This window comes from Hemiscyllium ocellatum, chromosome 30 (assembly GCF_020745735.1).
Source record: "Hemiscyllium ocellatum isolate sHemOce1 chromosome 30, sHemOce1.pat.X.cur, whole genome shotgun sequence".
Taxonomy (NCBI): Eukaryota; Metazoa; Chordata; class Chondrichthyes; order Orectolobiformes; family Hemiscylliidae; genus Hemiscyllium; species Hemiscyllium ocellatum.
Genome location: NC_083430.1, coordinates 45398535 through 45417949, shown reverse-complemented (window position 1 = coordinate 45417949; position 19415 = coordinate 45398535). Strand labels below are relative to the sequence as shown.

The window sequence follows — 19415 nt, the reverse complement described above, 5'->3', positions numbered from 1 at the left end:
GCTGCTCCACCTCCCCTTACCCGACTGCAAGTGTGTTGGTCAGACAGGCTTTTGTCTCATGTTCAATACATTCATAACTACTAAAGTGATCAAAGTCAGTTATGAAAATAATCAACAATCCTTAACACACCTATGATTTTATTTGTTCCTGAATGACCCTCATGTTATGATTCTAATGGGAGGAGCCTGCTGCTGGTCAAGAAAGAAAAGGAGGTATGTATCAGGCGTAGGCTGCTGGGACTGGGTGAATCTCTTAGAAGAGTACATAGGCATTAGGAGCTTACTCAAGGAAAATCAGGAGGGCAAAAAGGGAACACGAGATAGCTTTGGCAGGTAGAGTTAAGGAGAATCCAAAGGGATTCTACAAATATATTAAGGGCAGAAGAGTAAGTAGGGAGAGAATAAGGCCCCTTAAAGATCAACGTGACTGCGTGGAACCACAGGAAATGGGTGAGATACTAAACTAATATATTGTATCGGTATTTACCATGAAGTAGGTTCTGGAAGCTAGGGAACCTGGAGAAATAATGACATCTTGAAAACAGAAGAGAAGGTGCTGGAGGTCCTAAAATGCATAATAAGGGTAGATAAATCCCTGGGAGCTGATCAGGTATTTCCCAGAACTTTTGTGGGAAGCTAAGGAAGAGATTGTTGAGCCCCTTGCTGAGATATTTGTATCATTGATAGCCATGATTGAGGTGCTGGAAGCCTGGAAGTTGGCTTATAGTGCCATTATTTTAAAAGATGGTAAGGAAAAGCCATGGAACTATAGTCCAGTTAGTCTTTTGTCAGTGGTAGGTAAATTGTTGGAAGGGATTCTGAGGGACAGGATTTAATGCTTTTGGAAAGACAATGATTGATTAGGGATAATCAACATGGTTTTGTGTGTGGGAAATTGTATCTCACTAACTTGATTGAGCTTTTTGAAGTGACAAAGAAGATTGATGAAGCCAGAGCATTAGATATTGTCTATTTGGACTTCAGCAAAGTGTTCAACAAGGTTTTGTATGGTGGACTACTTAGTGAGATGGGATCTGGGAGAGCTAGCCAATTGGATACAAAATCTAGCTTGAAGGTCGGAGAGAGGTGGTGGTGGTAGAGGGTTGTTGGTCATTCAGGAAGTCTGTTGAAGCAAGATGGAGACAGTGTAGCAGTACTGCTTGCAGGCTCTTTAATTCAAGAGCCCAGAGACAATAGACAATAGGTGCAAGATAGGCCATTCTGCCCTTTGAGCCTGCACCACCACTCAATAGGATCATGGCTGGTCATCCTTAATCAGTATCCTGTTCCTGCCTTATCTCCATAACCCTTGATTCCACAATCCTTGAGAGCTCTATCCAACTCTTTCTTAAACGAATCCAGAGACTGGGCCTCCACTGCCCTCTGGGGCAGAGCATTCCACACAGCCACCACTCTCTGGGTGAAGAAGTTTCTCCTCATCTCTGTCCTAAATAGTCTACCCCCTATTTTTAAGCTGTGTCCTCTGGGTCGGCACTCACCCATCAGCAGAATCATGTTTCCTGCCTCCAGTGTGTCCAATCCTTTAATAATCTTAGATGTCTCAATCAGATCCCCTCTCAGTCTTCTAAACTCTAGGGTAAACAAGCCCAGTCGCTCCAGTCTTTCAGTGTAAGGTAATCCCACCATTTCAGGAATTGACCTTGTGAACCTTAATAGCCAGAATGTCTTTCCTCAAATTTGGAGACCAGAACTGCACACAGTACTCCAGGTGTGGTCTCGCCAGGGCCCTGTACAGCTGCAGAAGAACCTCTTTGCTTCTATACTCAATCCCTCTTGTTATGAAGGCCAGCATGCTATTAGCCTTCTTCACTACCTGCTGTACCTGCAAGCTTACCTTCATTGACTGGTGTACAAGAACACCCAGATCTCTCTGTCCTGCCCCCTTTCCTAAATTGATTCCATTTAGATAGTAATCTGCCTTTCTGTTCTTGCTACCGAAGTGGATAACCATAATTTATCCACATTAAACTGCATCTGCCATGCATCTGACCACTCACTTAACTTGTCCAGGTCACCCTGTAATCTCCTAACATCCTCATCACATTTCACCCTGCCACCCATCTTAGTGTCATCAGCAAATTTTGCTAATGTTATTGCTAATACCATCTTCTATATCATTAGCATATATTGTAAAAAACTGCGGTCCCAGTACTGATCCCTGCGGTACCCCACTGGTTACTGCCTGCCATTCTGAAATGGAGCCTTTATCACTACTCTTTGTTTCCTATCAGCCAACCAACTTTCAATCCAAGTTAGTACTTTGCCCCCAATACCATGCGCCCTAATTTTGCTCACTAACCTCCTACGTGGGACTTTATCAAAAGCTTTCTGATAGTCCAGGTACACTACATCTACTGGATCTCTCTCGTCCATCTTCAGAGTTACATCCTCAAAAAATTCCAGAAGATTAGTCAAGCATGATTTCCCCTTCATAAATCCATGCTGACTCTGACCTATCCTGTTACTACTATCCAGATGTGTCATAATTTCATCCTTTAGAATAGACTCCAGTATCTTTCCCATCACTGAGGTCAGACTAACTGGTCTATAATTTCCTGTTTTCTCTCTCCCACCTTTCTTAAAAAGTGGTATAACATTAGCCACCCTCCAATCCGCAGGAGCTGATCCCGAATCTAACGAACTCTGGAAAATAATCATCAACACATCCATGATTTCTCAAACCACTTCCTTCAGTACCCCGGGATGTAGACCATCAGGCCCTGGGGACTTATCAACCTTCAGACCTAAACAGTCTCTCCAACACCAATTCCTGGCAAATATAAACTCCCTAAGTTCAGGTCCTTCAGCCACTGTTACCTCAGGGAGATTGCTTGTGTCTTCCCCAGTGAACACAGATCTGAAGTACCAATTCAAGTCTTCTGCCATTTCTTTGTTCCCCGTAATATATTCCCCTGTTTCTGCCTTCAAGGGCCCAATTTTAGTCTTCACCATTTTTTGCCTTTCACATACCTAAAAAAACGTTTACTATCCTCCTTTATATTATTGGCCAGTTTACCTTAGTACCTCTCTACGTATTTCCTTCTTAGTAATCCTCTGTTGTTCGTTAAAAGCTTCCCAGTCCTCAGTTTTCCCAATTTTCTTTGCTATGTTATAAAGTTAAAAGAGAAAAAGTATATGTTTCTTAACTTCCCTCATCAGCCACGGCCACCCATGTCTCCTCCTGGTATCTTTCTTCCTTTTTGGAATGAACGGATCCTGCAACTTCTGCATTATACACAGAAATATCCACCATTGTTCCTCCACTGTCATCCCTGCTAAAGTATTGCACCATTGAATTCTGGCCAGCTCCTCCCTCATAGCTCCATAGTTCCCTTTATTCAACAGAAATATTGTCACTTCTGATTGTACCGTCTCCCTCTCAAATTGCAGATTGAAGCTTATTGTATTATGGTCACTATTCCCAATGGCTTCTTCACTTCGAGGTCCCTGACCAATTCTGGTTCGTTGCACAATACCAGATCCAGAATTGCCTTCTCCCTGGTCGGCTCCAGCACCAGCTGTTCTAAGAATCCATCTTTGAGGCACTCCACAAAGACTCTTTCTTGAGGTCCAATACCATCCTGATTCTCCCAGTCTACCTGCATGTTGAAATCCACCATAACAACTGTAGTAACATCTTTGCAACAGGCCAATTTCAGCTCCTGATTTAACTTACATCCGACATCCAGACTACTGTTTGGAAGCCTGTACATAACTCCCAAGAGTTTTTACCCTTAGTATTTCTCAGCTCTGTCCACACTGACTCGACATCCCCCGATTCTAGGTCCCCCCCGTAAGGGACTGAGTATCATCCCTTACCAACATGGCCACCCCACCCCCTCTGCCCGTCAGTCTGTCCTTACGATAGCACGTGTAGCCTTGAATATTCATTTCCCAGGCCCTGTCCACTTGAAGCCACGATTCAGTTATCCCCACAATATCGTATCTGCCAATTTCCAAGAGCCTCAAACTCATCCATCTTATTTCTAATGCTTTGTGCATTCATGTATAGTATTTTTAATTTGTTACTGCCCTCACCCTTCCCATCAACTCCTTTTTCACTCAACCTTACAGCATGATCCCTTTCTGAGTTTTCTGCCTCATTAATACAGTTGTCTTTCTTGACTTCCCTTGTTCTTTCCCTCCAATTTCCTTCTTAAACATCCAGTTTGTCCCCTCCCTCCCGCTACTTAGTTTAAAGTTTGCCTATTCTGTCCACATTTTTTCTTTCTCTGCTTTTTCTTAATGTTTCCCTTTATTATCTTACCTTTTTTTAAACTTTGGTGAAGAGTCTTCTCCTGGCTCAGGCCCAGACCCAGAAACAAGGAAGCTTCTCGCCTTGTGGGGCAGTCTCATCACTGAGGGGCAGACTCCAACGTATGGAGGAGGTCTTCTTCAGCAGCAGTCCCCAGGTATTCCAGCATTCGGTTTAGTTGATGTTCTCTGAACTGAAATTGATCAGAAGTGAACTCTTGTCTTAATTTACACTTCTTTCTTATGACTTCTTTCATTAATACAGGTGTGGCTACTTCTAAAACTTCTCACTTTTTTTCTGTAAAAATCCACGCACCCACAACTCTCTGCATAAAGAACTTACCTTGGACATCTCCCCTCTACCTTCCTCCAATCACCTTAAAATTATGACCCCTTGTGGCAGCCATTTCTGCCCTTGGGAAAAATATCTGGCTATCTACTCTATGCCTCTCATTACCTTGTACACTTTTATCAAGACACCTCTCTTCCTTCTTTACTCCAGTGAAAAGCCCTAGCTCCCTTAACCTCTTCATTAGACAAGCCCTCCAATCCAGGCAGCATCCTGGTAAATCTCTACACCCTAAGAGACCACTTTTTCACACATAGGGTGGTACATGTATGGAATGAGCTGCCAGCTGATGTGGTGAAGGCAGGTACAATTGCAATATTTAAGAGACATTTGTAAGGGTATATGAATACGAAGGGTTTGGGAGGGATATGGGCCGGGTGCTGGCAGGTGGGACTAGATTGGGTTGGGATATCTGGTTGACATGGACAGGTTGGACCGAAGGGTCTGTTTCCATGCTGTACATCTCTCTGACCCTCTCTAAAGCATCTACATGCATCCTATAATGAGGTGACCAGAACTGGACACAATATTCCAAGTGTGGTCTAACCAGGGTTTTATACAGCTGCAGCAAAACCTTGTGGCTTTTAAACTTAATCCCCCTGTTAATGAAATCCAAAACATCATACACCTGAACAACCCTATCAACTTGGGTGGCAAATTTGAGGGATCTATGTAAGTGGACCCCAAGGTCCAGCTGTTCCCCCACATTTATATAAATGACTTGGATGTGAACAGAGGAGGTATGATCAGTAAGTTTGCTGGTGACACCAAAATTGGTGGTATAGTGGACAGTGAAAACTATCTCAGGGAACGATGGGACCTTGATCAGATGAGCCCAATGGGCTAAGGTGTGGCAAATGGAATTTAATTTAGATAAATGCGAGGTGCTGCAGTTTGGTCAGGCAAACCAGGGCAGGACTTAAAGGTAAGGCCCTGGAAAGTATTGCCAAAGAGACTTAGGGGAGCAGCTGCACAGCTCCTTGAAAGTGGTATAACAGGTAGAAAGGGTGGTGAAGGCAGCATTTGGCATGCTTGCCTTCATTGGTCTAACACCGAGTATAAGAGTTAGTAAATCAAGTAGCGGCTGTACAAGAGTGAGATCACTTTTGGAATTATATACAATTCTGGTCATTCTTTTATAAGGAAGGATGTTGTTAAACTTGAGAGGGTGAAAAAATTATATATAAAGATGTTGCCTGGTTAGAGGGTTTGAGCTATTGGGAAAGGCTGAATAGACAGGGCCTTTCTTCCTGGCATATCAGATATTAAGAGGTGACCTTACATAAGTTTATAAAATCATGAGGGGCAAGGATAGGGTGAATAGCCAATGTTTTTTTTCCCCAAGTGTGGGGAGTCCAAAACTATAGGGCATAGGTTTAAGGTGAGGGGGGAAAGATTTCAAAAGGACCCTCAGTAACGTTTTCATGCAGTGGGTGTTTCGCATACAGAATGAGCTGCCAGAGACAGGTACAATTACAACACTTAAAAAAGGCATCTGGATGGGTATATGAATAGGAAGGGTTTAAGAGGGATATTTGGATATCTACAAATGCTGGCAAATGGGACTAGGTTAGATTGGGATGACTGGTCACCATGGATGAGTTGAATCTGTTTCAGTGCTGTATGACTAAAACTGATCCCATACCTCCCACAACTCCCAGCTACTTACAGATCTTGACCTCCCTTTCCATGCCATTGGATATACTCACCCTTTCTTCATGTTATATTCATATACTTTTCTCTACTCCAGATCCAGGCTCAAAACCTGACCCCCTTTGGCTACTATTGGATATATTCCTACCACTTTTTTGCAAGGTTGGTAGCTCAGGTTGAAGATTAGGGTGTAGGTTTTCTCGCTCAGCTATAGGTTTGATATCCAGATGTTTCATTACCTGGCATCAGTGGCAACCTTCAAGTGAAGCGAAGTTGTTTCCTGCTTTCTATTTATATGTTTGTCCTGGATGGGGTTCCTGGGGTTTGTGGTGATGTCATTTCCTGTGCGTTTTCTGAGAGGTTGATAGATGGTAGGTATCGAGATCTAGGTGTTTATTTATGGCTTTGTGGTTGGAGTGCCAGGCCTCTAGGAATGCTCTGGCATGTCTTTGCTTAGCCTGTGCCAGGATAGATGTGTTGTCCCAGTCGAAATGATGGCTTTTTTCATCCGTGTGTAGGGCTACGAGGGAGAGAGGGTCATGTCTTTCTGTAACTAGCTGGTGTTCGTGTATCCTGGCGGCTAACTTTCTTCCTGTTTGTCCTACGTAGTGTTTGTGGCAGTCCTTGCATGGAATTTTGTCAAACCAACGTCATCTACAAAATTCCATGCAAGGACTACCATAAATACTACGTAGGACAAACAGGAAGAAAGTTAGCCACCAGGATACACGAACACCAGCTAGCCACAAAAAGACATGACCCTCTCTCCCTTGTAGCCCTACACACGGATGAAAAAAAAACACCATTTCGACTGGGACAACACATCTATCCTGGGACAGGCTAAGCAAAGACATGCCAGAGCATTCCTAGAGGCCTGGCACTCCAACCACAACGCCATAAATAAACACCTAGATCTCGATACCATCCATCAACCCCTCAGAAAATGCACAGGAAATGACATCACCACAAATCCCAGGAACCCCATCCAGTTCAAAGTTTGTGCGAAGATTTGTAGCTCGGGTGCTTGTTGTAGTGGTTCTGTTCGCCGAGCTGGAAGTTTTTGTTGCAAACGTTTCGTGCCCTGGCTAGGAGACATCATCAGTGCTCTGGAGCCTCCTGCGAAGCGCTTCTTTGATGTTTCTTCCGGCATTTATAGTGGTCTGTCCTTGCCGCTTCCGGGTGTCAGTTTCAGCTGTCTGTACCCGACACGTTGTGGAAGGATTTGATTCTTTCGGCATTCGTGTAGAAACCGGAGTTGTTCATATGTTGCGCTTAGGCGGTTAGCGCAGGATTCCCATTTCCTGGCTTGTCTCAGCGTCTCTCGCCCGTAAGTGTTCAAAGTTTGTGCAAAGATTTGTACCTTGGGTGCTTGTTGTAGTGGTTCTGTTCGCCGAGCTGGAAGTTTTTGTTGCAAACATTTCGTCCCCTGGCTAGGAGACATCATCAGTGCTCTGGAGCCTCCGAACTTCCACAATGTGTCAGGTACAGACAGCTGAAACTGACACCCGGAAGCGGCAAGGACAGACCACTATAAATGCCGGAAGAAACATCAAAGAAGCGCTTCGCAGGAGGCTCCAGAGCACTGATGATGTCTCCTAGCCAGGGGACGAAACGTTTGCAACAAAAACTTCCAGCTCGGCGAACAGAACCACTACAACCCCATCCAGGACAAACATATAAATAGAAAGCAGGAGACAACAGCTTCACTTCACTTGGAGGTCACCACTGATGATATTACCTAGCCAGATAATGAAACGTCTGGATATCAAACCGACAGCTCAGCGAGCAAACCTATACCGTAATTCCTCCCACTCTTCACACCAGACCCAATTCCTTTTCCTTTTGGAAAATCCATCTATCCCTCAGACCCTGACACCCATTCACCTATCATAAACCCTACATCACTACTTGGGTCCCCATGCCTCTTGACACCTTACTCCTTCCCACTTGGCAAGCTATCTACATGATATCCTGACACTTGGTACCAACCTAACATCCTACACCCAGATTCCTATGCAGCTGGCACCCTACTCTTCAAACGCCCCTATATACTTGCATTCTGAATGCTTGACAGCAGCTGTCAAAGTGGCTATCTGCACCTTGAAATATCAGAACATTTACTTGGTGGTGACTTGGTAGTATTATTGTTAGACTACTAATCCAGAGACCCAGGCAATTTTCTGGGCACCTAGGTTTGAATTGCACGAAAGATGATGGTGGAATTTGATTTCAATAAAAATCTGGAATTCAGAATTTAATGATGACCATAAACATTGCTGATGGTCAGGAAAACCCATCTGGTTCACTGATATCCTTCTCTGGTACATGTAATTTCAGATTAGAAATGTGTTTGATTCTTAATTGCTCTCTGGCAATGCCAGTAATTGGGCAATTAATGCTGGCCTATCCAGTGATGCCTACATTCTATAATTAAAAGAAAAGCATACTGCTATGAATGGTCTACCTTCCCCTGACAATTCTGCACCATAAAGAATGATCAGACTGGAAGTAGAGCTCTGCATTTCTGGAAGAGCCCGGATTGGATTCTCCTCTCAGAAATGTGAAGCATCCTCCTTTTAATTAAAAAAAGCAACAATTCTTGGGAAATACAGCCAAATCTACCTATTTTTCACTGTATTGGTTGAGGGATAAATTAAACAGGACACGAGAGAAGAACACCTTTGCTTTTCTTTGAATTATGTCATTGGATTTTTAAAGGTCTGATATTTCATCAGAAAACCACTTCCAACAGTGCAACACTTTTTCGATACAGCAATGAAGTACCAGCTTCAATTTTGTGTTTCTTATCACAATTAGATCATGTTCTTGCACTGTATATTCAACCAGGAGTGTACAGCAAAGTTTAAGAAAATAGTATTTGCAAAATCAAAAGTCAGGATTTATAAGATCTGTTATTGATCTGCATCTGACAGGTTATGTCAATATTCCACATATTAATAGTGTTGGATACAGGTTCAAAAGCGGTTCCTTCAAAAGTTGAATAAGTACTTGATTGAAAGAATGTTTCTAATTACAGTAAATTGCATTGAGATATGGTGCTTTGAAAGAGTTGATACAATATTTCATTCTAAGCAGTACTTTTCTATAAAGTAAAAAATTGCAAAGTGAAACCACTTTATATTTGCTTTTGATTTCAAGTTATATATTTATTTTCATTTTTGGTGGCAGGTATTGTGCATCCTCTTTAGATCTTGCATTCCTACCTGATTCTTCACTGAGTTGCTGTCTACACAGTGACAGTCAAAATGATGAGGAAGTGACATCAGCAACAATGATTTAACATACAAAATGCACAGATACAGCGCATTTCAAACATTTACCCCACACTTATAGATTTCTTTATTAATATATACAGTTAAGGCTGTCACATTTCACAGACTGGACTGGGAGAAACTGGAAAACTGTCTATCTGAAGAGAATATCATATTTTGTAAGTGTTTAGTAGATTGCTTACAGTTTTTAATAAGTCACATAATTAAGATTTGCTTGCTGGATATAAATGGTGTTGTTGCAGCTTTGAGAGCAGTTGGATAGTCCTGGAATTTAACCTTCGTGCAAACTGGTGCCCTCAGCTTCCCTGCTTGGATGAAGTCACACAGCACAGAGATCATTTCCTGTACCAAGTCTGCCAAAATAGAAGCATAACTTTGAATGAACTATGAAGGTGATAATTTTCTATATAATTGCAATACACAGAGAAGGCAGGAATAACAATGACTAAAAGATCAGAAAGCAGATCAGTCTGTTCATTCTTACTATGAACTGTGAGTTGCCACAGTAGGTAGAAGTGGCAGAACTACCTTGCCCTCTAGTTTTACTGCCTTTCGGAAGCATGTGGTAATGGCCCAACAATTTTTACAGAAGATTTGCTACTTGCTTGTCCAGTCATAATGTTTGCCCAACATACCAATAAGACATAATGAAATGTCAGTGGTGGAGCTTGGCCTAGACTCTGGTCAGGGAAGGGGGTTAGTAAGTTTCACATCCTTGTAAGTTTCTTCATTCATTTCTCTGGCAGAATAAGTCAAGTCCTTCACAGATTACTCAGTGGTTAATAATCAGTATTCATGGGAAATCCTGCAAAAACATCTGCATTTGCATGATCTAATTTACTGAATTTAATATTGTATTGATGAGCTACCCATCTGTACAGCCGTGCTGTCACTCCGATGGTACCCTTTCTTTGAACTAAATTTGATTGTAAGGGTTTGGTGGTTGATGAACGTAAGCTTCCGATCTGACAGGTATTTGGGAAAGTGTGATCACAAAGACCACTTTCTCACCTAGAGTAATTTTGCTGAATTAATTAAAGTGCATGAACTATATGCTAAAGGCTTCACCATATTGTCTTAAGCAGAATTACACTACACCTACCCTTTGGGATGAGACATTCCACATTAAAATCATTTGTTAGTAGGTAAAAACAGCATTACTAGTTAGTAATAAGTCACTAGTGATTACTTCCCCATAGTGATTACTAGCAGTTGATATGCTACATCTTTTTGTAGCATCTCTGATTTCACTCAAGTATAAAATTTTAACAACTGATACATTGCTCAATACAAAAGCTCCACTGCATTATTCTTCAGATAGTAGCTCCTGAACATATGTAGCTTTCAGTTAGAAATTTTAAATTCATTTCCAAGGAAATCATTACATCAGTAATTTCAAGTTTTTCTTTCTCCCAGTTAGTTAAGTATTCCTTTGTTGACAGAATTATAGTTGTCTTTTTTCCTACCACCTTGCCCTTGCAGCATCTTTGTTCTCTCACCCACAACCTTCTTTTCATTCATGCATTTATTGCATCCCTCCCCCCCACCTTCCTATTATACCCTATCATAATGGCCTCTTCCTCCCTGCAGCCACATTATTGCATTTTTCTTTGCAATTCTCCATGTGCTGCCCCCTCTTCAGCAGTCCTGTGTCCATCCATAGCTGGGCTCAGCCTACAGCATACACCCAGACTCAGATGACACAAACCTCCCCCACAAACAAGGATCAATTCTTGGCTGACAGTGACCTGAGCAAGAGACTCATTACAGTTACTTAGGTTCTCAGCTCCTCACTGTCACAGGCCATTTATCTCCTGCATTTTCTGCTGATAGGGGGGAGGCTTACAAGCACTAATGACTAAGTACTTTGGGCCATAATCCCAGCCTGGTGAGGAAAGGAGTTACCAACTGTGATGCTGTCACTTTAAGAGGTCATTTTGTCCTGGCCATTTTGAAGAGAGATTGTAAGGTAGAGGTGATGAGCAATGTACCAAAACCATGAAGTAAACAGCTAGTGAGGCACTGGGACTTTTAAAAGTTGGAACAATAGAAGCAGCCTGGATGGGTGTGACTAACTCTGTCAGAACAGGATTTCTATTTTTTTTTAAGTTCTTGGGGTTAGCGTTAAGCAGTTGCTATTGTGGGCTTGAAGAATTGGAAGCTATTTTCTCCTCCCTCAATTCCAACCAAAAACTGAGGGTTGTCTTCCTAGGCAGTTAGATTGCATGCGAAACAAAATTTGTTTTTTCGAATTCGCCTTTTTGCTAAAGGATATGTTTATGGGATGTTACTTTATTGGAACAGTTAATTAGTCATTTTTACTATATTTATTATTCTGTCAAGTTTTCCAATAAAAAGTTATTCTAAATTCCTCTTTCTTTGGTTGTATTTTAATCACAGAATCCCTACAGCGTGGAAACAGGCTATTTGGCTAAACTGGTCCACATCGACCCTCCAAAGAGGAACCTACCTAGGTCCATTCCCTATACTCTACATTTCCCCTGACCAATGCAGTAAACCTACACTACTCCCTGAACACTGGGCAATTTAGCATGGCCGATTCACCTAATCAGCATATCTCTGGATTGTGGGAGGAAACCCATGCAGATACATACAAAATGTGCAAACTCCACACAGACAGTTGTTCGAGGCTGGAATTGAACCTGGGTCCTTCGCGCTGTGAGGCAGCAGTCCTAACCACTGAGCCACCATGCCACCCCAAACTACAGTGTTTAAACAAATTATTAAGCATCAAATAGTTTGGCCAGTCGCATTGCATCTGGAACATGGTATTTTACATTTGCCTTTAAAATAAGAAAAAAGTTAGGATCTAGGCTACCTTCTCAAAATATTTTGAGGTGTTCTGGTCTGGTCCACAACACCAACCTCATTTTCAGCCAAATGTGTAAACTTCATTTGTAATTCAAGGTTGAATTCTCCCATCGTCTCAAAACATGCCTTAGCATTTTTGTAAAATTACGTACTGCATAGACCTACTGAGCTGTATCTAAACACAACTAACACACACAGAAATTTTTGAATTGTTCAAATTTCTAAAGTTCTTTAGTTTTCAATTTCTCATTATTTTCCTGTTGTGTATTGCATTGAACAAGGCAAACAAGTTCAACAGCCCCGAAATTCAGGGAGATCAACCTTGAGAGTCAAGAGAAAAGTCCTCTTTTTAAAACCCCCCCCCCCCCCAATCCCTTACAATTGTAACACATCTTTCTTCATTTTGAACAGCTCTCAGATGCTATTGATCCCAGTCATAGTCACCATCAGAATTAATTTCATCAATGTGCAAAATTATTAATACAGATTTCTGTCTCTATTTTTCCACTCACCATGCCCATGATCTTGTTTCCACTGTGTCATCCAGAATCCCTGGATTTTAACGTTTTTGAAAATAAGCGCACTCTAGTAAAAAAAACAGAAAACGTTAAAACTAAAACATCACTAGCAAGATCAATGTTGTGTGTGGAATCAATAATTTTTGGACAGGATGTAGATGCAATAACTCTCGAAATGTTCTAGAAGACTTTTTTTAATGTGTTCATATATCTGGCCATTAGGGGTAAGGCCAATATTTATTACCCATTTGTAAACACCCTCAAGGTGGTGATGAGAAGCCTAGTTGAACTGCTGCTGTGCAGGTTGTAGATGTACCTATGGTTCTATTAGAAACTATGAGTTCTAGGACTGCGAGGCAGCGACAATGAAGGAACAGTGATAGTATTCCAGGTCAGGATGACGCGAGAGTTCAAAGGAAACTTGCAAGTGGTAAACTTGTAAGGAACATGCCAGGACTGGTGGCTTGAATTGTGTTTAATTCAAATGCAAGGAGTACAACAGATAAGGCAGATGAGCTTAGAGCCTGGATTAATACATGGAACTACAACGTTGTAGCCATTACATAACCTTGGTTTAGAGAAGGGCAGCAGTGGCAGTTTAGCATTACTGATTAATGAGAATGTCACAGTTGCACTAGGAGAAGAATACTGGAGGTCTCATCCAGTGAGGTCATATGGTGTAGTACTCAGGAATAAAAAATGGTGCAATCACTATAATGGGGTTATATTATAGACCTTCCAACATCCAATGGGGTATAGAGGAACAGATATGTAAGCAGATTATGGAAAGATGTAAAAACAACAGAGAATTGTTGTAGAGATAATTTTAACTTTCCAGTATTGACTGGTACTCCCTTGGTTCCAGGGACTTAGATGGGTAGAATTCGTTAGATGCATCCAACAGTGTTCTTTCAACAACATGGGAAGGTGTTGTTCCAGATCTTATTTTGAGGAACCACCCAGGACAGATGATCAAAGTTTCAACAGGAGAGCATTTTGGGAACAGTCAATACCATGCCTTTAAGAGATGTGTTTGGTCCCATTTCTCTTGCAGAGGACTGTTGTCATCGTGGCGTCAAAATGTCACCTTCAGAAAGGCAGTTGGTCAAGAGCTTTGAGTTTTCCTTGCGTGCTTTCTTTTTAAAATAATACAAAAGAATCATGAGTGAGCAGAGTCAGGTTCACATAGACCCAGAAGACTTTTGTTTTGCTTTCAGTTAGTTGGTGGTTTTTGCTTGGTGCTGGAGCTGAAAGCTCGAGTTCTCTGCTGCTAGAGAGAAGTCTTAGACAGAGATATTTCCTCTTAAAAATCAAAAGGGGCAGATTGCTTTTTTCGATTAGACTGGAGAAAGACAGCATGTAAGAATAATAATTGTGTTGCTGAATTCCCTTTGCCAAGGATGTGTTCATGAGACACTGCCTATGTTGGAACAGATGAAGAATAGTGGTTGAATAATACATTATCTCATGAGGTATTTCAATCGAGTAAAGTCATGCTAATTCTTCCTTTTGTTGCATTTTAACTGTGTTGTAAGAATAAAGTATGTTTGATTAAAGCTTAATAGTGGACCAATCAAATCATACCTGGAACACGGTAACTAGCACTTACTTTAAAAAAAACATGTGTGTTAGGGTCTAGGTTATCTCCATAATACACTGAGGTCTGGTTTTAATCCAGACAAGCGAGGGGTAATGTATTTTAGGAGAACAAATGTAAGAGGAAAGGAAACAGTAAATGGCATGGCCCTTAGGCGCACTGAAATGCACAGAGATTGTGGGGTGCAAGTACATAGTTCCCTAAAAGTAACATCACAAGTGAATAAGGTGGTAAAGATGATGTACAGCACGCTTGCCTTCATCAGTCAAGACATTGAGAATAACAGTCAGCAAATCACATTGCAGCTGTATAAAGTTTAATTAGGCCACATTTGTAGCATTGTGTATAGTACTAGTCAATCTTCTGCTGTGGAGGCTTTGGAGAGGTATACTAGGATGTTGCCTTGATTGGAATGTGTTAGCTACAAGAGGAGGTTGGAGGGCACTTTTGGAATAGAGTGTGCAATTCTGGTCTCATTCCTATTAGAAGGATGTTGTGAAATTTGTGAAGGGTTCAGAAAAAATTTACAAGGATGTTGCCAAGGTTGGAGGATTTCAGATATAGGGAGAGGCTGAATAGGCTGAGGCTGTTTTCCCTGAAGACTCTCGGAAGCCGAGGGGTTATCTTATAGAGGTTTATAAAATCACGAGAGGCATGGATAGGATATAATTTGGAGATGCCGGTGTTGGACTGGGGTGTACAAAATTAGAAATCACACAACACCAGGTTATAGTCCAACAGGTTTAATTGGAAGCACACTAGCTTTCAGAGCGCCACTCCTTCATCAGGTAGTTCACCACCTGATGGAGCGTCGCTCCAAAAGCTAGTGTGCTTCCAATTAAACCTGTTGGACTATAACCTGGTGTTGTGTGATTTTTAACTATAGATAGGATAGATAGACAAGGTCTTTTCCCGGAGGTGGGCAAGTCCAGAACTAGAGGGCGTAGGCTTAGGGTGAGAAGGAAAAGATATAAAAAGAATCTAAGGGGCAACATTTTCACACAGAGGGTGGTACGTGTATGGAATTTGCTGCCAGAGGAAGTGGTGGAAGCAGGTACAATTGCAGCATTTAAAAGGTATCTGGATGGGTATATGAATAGGAAGGGTTAGGAGGGGCTTAGTTTTAGAGTGAGAAGGAGAAACATTTAAAGAAGATATACAAGGCACTTTTTTTTTAAACACAAAAGCTGGAATGTATGCCAGGAGAAGTCAGAAGCAAATACAATAGCAATGTTTAAGAGACATTTAGACAGACAGAAGCAGACAGGGAGTACAGGGGTACAGACCACATGCAGGCAAATGGGTTTAGTTTAGAATAGAATCATGATTGGCATGGAAGACATGGTGGGTCAAAGTGCCGGTTCCTGTGCTGTACAGCTCTATGTTCTATAGTAATGACCCAGTGTGTCTGGTGCCTTTGTAGAAGAGACAGATTTGAAGGTTGCTGGGCCAGACTGAAAAATAGTGGGAAATTTCAGTGTTGCTGTCAGCTAACATTTTATTTTAAACATCTGAAATGCCTACATTATACAAAGCCAACAAGACTGAGGTTTCAAAATACAAACCCTGATTGAATAGCGTGAAGTGTATCTTGACTCGAAGGCAAGAGCTGGTTTAACACCCAAGCATAGTGCTTGGGGTTTGGAGCAGGGGTCTTTTACTTGATAATATCTACTGACCTCTGTTGGCATGTGAACAGTCAGCATTTTACAATATCTCAGTCTGATATGTGGAAACAGAAAATGCTCAAAATATACAGCGGGTATTTGCGAACAGAGAAACAATAATATTTCAGGTCCATAGCTTTTCATCAGAAGTGAAGAAAGTTGAAATGTTGCAAGTTTTAAACAGAGGTGTGGGGTGGAGAGAAGAGACAATGAGAGAAGTCATGCAAGAAAATTTGTAATAGGGTTGAAGGCAAGAGACATTAAATAGTAGAAAGGCTCTCTCTTAATTTGGCTTTGTAGGTTCTGCTTGACCTGAATATTTCCAGCAATTCTGCTTTTGTAAAGAAACAAAAGTCATTGATACAGATGTGAATGGCAGAATCATGACATGTATTATCAAAAAACAAAAGAGAAAACCAATAAAAGTCAATATCAGCAGCGTAAAAGGAAACAGACTGGGAAGGTTAAAGTTAAAGTTATTTAACTCGAAGTTTGTGATGATGCTGTCACTTTAAAAAGGTTATTTTGTCCTTGGCTTCTTTGAAGAGCGGCAGAGGTGCTGAAGCATCTAGTTTCAACAAGGGAGGCGGAGTGGCCAGTTCTCTCAGTTCAGGCATTTTTCTAATTTGCTTTAGCTGCAGAAATCACAAGATGAGAGTGTCCAGGGGAGTTTCAAGCTTCAGGAAAGAATTCCTCTGACTTTCTTCTGAAATGTCTCTCTGGAAGTTGCTCCCTCCTATCTATAAGAATCTGTTTGAATTTACCTTTTTGCCAAGGGATGTCCTTATAGGATATTACTATATTAGAACAGTAAATTAGTTAACTTGCTATAAGGGGTTGCATATGTTTTCTAATAGTTTAGTTACTCTAAATTCCACTTTCTTTTGTGTGTTTCAACTGTAGTGTTTAAATAAATTCTGTTTTTCTTAAAAATCAAGTGGTTTGACCAGTTGCACATCTGGAATGTCCACTTCACATCTGCCTTGAAAGTAAGAAAAAGTTAGCGTCTAGGCTATCTTCTTAAAGAACTTAGAGGAGGTCTGGTCCATAACAAATTGCTGCTGGGTTGTTGGGTATTTAAAAAAAAAATCAAAAGATAATACCTTTTGAAATTACTTTGACCTCCAGTAAACACTGCAGGAGACAAAGGAGGGAAAGATCATGGAGAGAACCAGGTGAGCAGAAACTCAGATCATGCTTGCAGACTGCAGTGAATCCACAAACTAGTAATCACTCAGTTGCAAGCCACTCAGTTCAAGAGTAGCTAGTGATGGGCAATAAATGTTGGCCAGTCAGCAAAGCCCATGTGTGTTTGTGTAATTGGATGGTTCAGGTAGGAGGGAGATTTTGTTTTCATCAACCTGTTCAGAGATGTTGGAATACACCTCTGGAACAGGTGGGTTTTGAACCCAGGCCTCCTGGCTCAGAAGTAGGTACACTACGCTCACACTACAAAAGCTCATGCACTTCCATAGAAAGGCATCATAGGAAGGAAAGAAAGGGACTACAAAGGGAGACAAATTAGCACTTCAGGAAAAATCAGGATGAGCAATTACTTTTAAAAAGGAGAAACTAATATGTATTGAAAAAGATCAGTAAAAGAAGTTGTAGCAGCAGACTGGTTTCCCAAAACCACTTCCAGGGTGTCACATATGACAATTAATCAGAGGTTGGAGAACCATGCAAACTCAACTTTACTTTAAATTTAAAAACAAACATTGTTTTGAAAATGATGTCTACATTAACTGTTGTGGGAATTCTGAACTTGAAGGACATATAGAAGCAAAATTCATATTCAAAATCATACTACGGCATAAATCAGATGTAATAAATTCCTTTGTTTATCATAAGTAACAGTTCACAATTTTATATTGGTGGAGCTTAGCATGTCTTGAAGCAGTGTTGCTGGCTTATTTACTTGCTACTGCTGTAATCCTAGCTGTTGTCAACAGTGGAGATGCAACATATATGTATAACAAGAACCAAATGATGACAAAAGATTTTTGTTCTTTAAACACAGACTTCCTTACTGCTGGAACTGTGATTGGTTGTTTTGCCATTCCACCATATGTTACCATAGTCCCTCCTTTCCTGCAATTAAAAGACACAAAAGACTGTGTTGGTAACAAAAGATATATGAAAAATATACATTTCTAAACAAGTGTGTAATTAATGCACAAAACGTTATAATTGGTAAGTACAGAATTTGTAAAGTTTGCTGTTATTCACCAAATCAATTGTTACTTTTTGATCCTTGTGTTCTGAATTCCATTCACCGTTAGTTCCTATATTTCAAAGCTCAGATAGTCACACTACTACTTTGCTCCGGCAAGGGCATTCACATTGTGCTACAATAAACAATTCCAAAGGATCCATGTAAAGTAGAATTTGAGCATTAAAAATTACAAGGATGGGAAGGGGAACTGTAGATAGTAACTGTAGTGATGCAATAGCAAACAATGGAATACACCTTTAAAACAAAGTGAGCTGACATCAGTTTAAGTCAATGAGTAAAAGTTCTAATACAAAAAAAAGTCAGGTCTCTGATAGAGTCCCATTCACAAATTCATAAGCAACTCCCTATCAGCATGCTTTTCCAGCTCATTTAAGCAGCACAGCTTTCAGATGAACCCAACCATAATTCCTTTTGCTGTAACTATCAAATACTTAAATCAAAGAGGTAACCCAGTCTTGTTACTCACACTAAATGCCGCAAGATCTCTGTAGCACTTTTGCCTCCAACACCATTCAGTGCTAGATGTGGTCTTGGGACTTTCTGTTTGTAGGAACAGCAGGAAAAATATATAGTTTTTAAATTTGATGAGGAAATTATCTAAGCAATCAATTTCAACTTAGACTGTAAGTTAACAAACAAACATTGCCTACACAGTAGCTGGTTCAGCTGCAAATGTTTGCATTTGCATTCAAGTTTCTCCCATACCATACAAAAGACTAAAAACACGAAGACGAGGGCACATAGTCTTTGGACCCAATTAATTGATATGTACTTTTATTCCTGAACCAGTACTTCACAAATCCAAAAATGGAACTGTTACAAACTGCTTTTTGAAAAAAAGCAGTCAGTCATACAGCAGGGAAACAGACCTGTTGGCCTGGCCAGTCTGTGCTGAACGTAATCCCAAACTAAATTAATCCTACCTGCCTGCTCCTGGCCCATATACCTCCAAATCTTTCATTTTCACGTACTTATCAAAGTGCATTCTAAACGTT

At 40.9% G+C, this 19415-nt stretch overlaps 1 protein-coding gene across 2 annotated transcripts in view; it reads right to left on the bottom strand.

Annotated features, from left to right (window-relative positions):
- Positions 1–9418: 9418 nt before the first annotated feature.
- Positions 9419–19415, bottom strand: part of LOC132829885 (enoyl-[acyl-carrier-protein] reductase, mitochondrial-like) — a 68410-nt gene continuing 58413 nt past the window's right edge. For both annotated transcript variants that reach the window (XM_060847291.1, XM_060847292.1), the window contains 4 exons: positions 18887–18960; positions 18215–18275; positions 12915–12987; positions 9419–9923 (listed from right to left, as the gene is read on the bottom strand). In XM_060847291.1, coding sequence (XP_060703274.1) covers positions 9766–9923; positions 12915–12987; positions 18215–18275; positions 18887–18960 — 366 coding nt within the window. In that variant the 3' untranslated portion in view covers positions 9419–9765. The remainder of the gene's footprint in view (positions 9924–12914; positions 12988–18214; positions 18276–18886; positions 18961–19415) is intronic.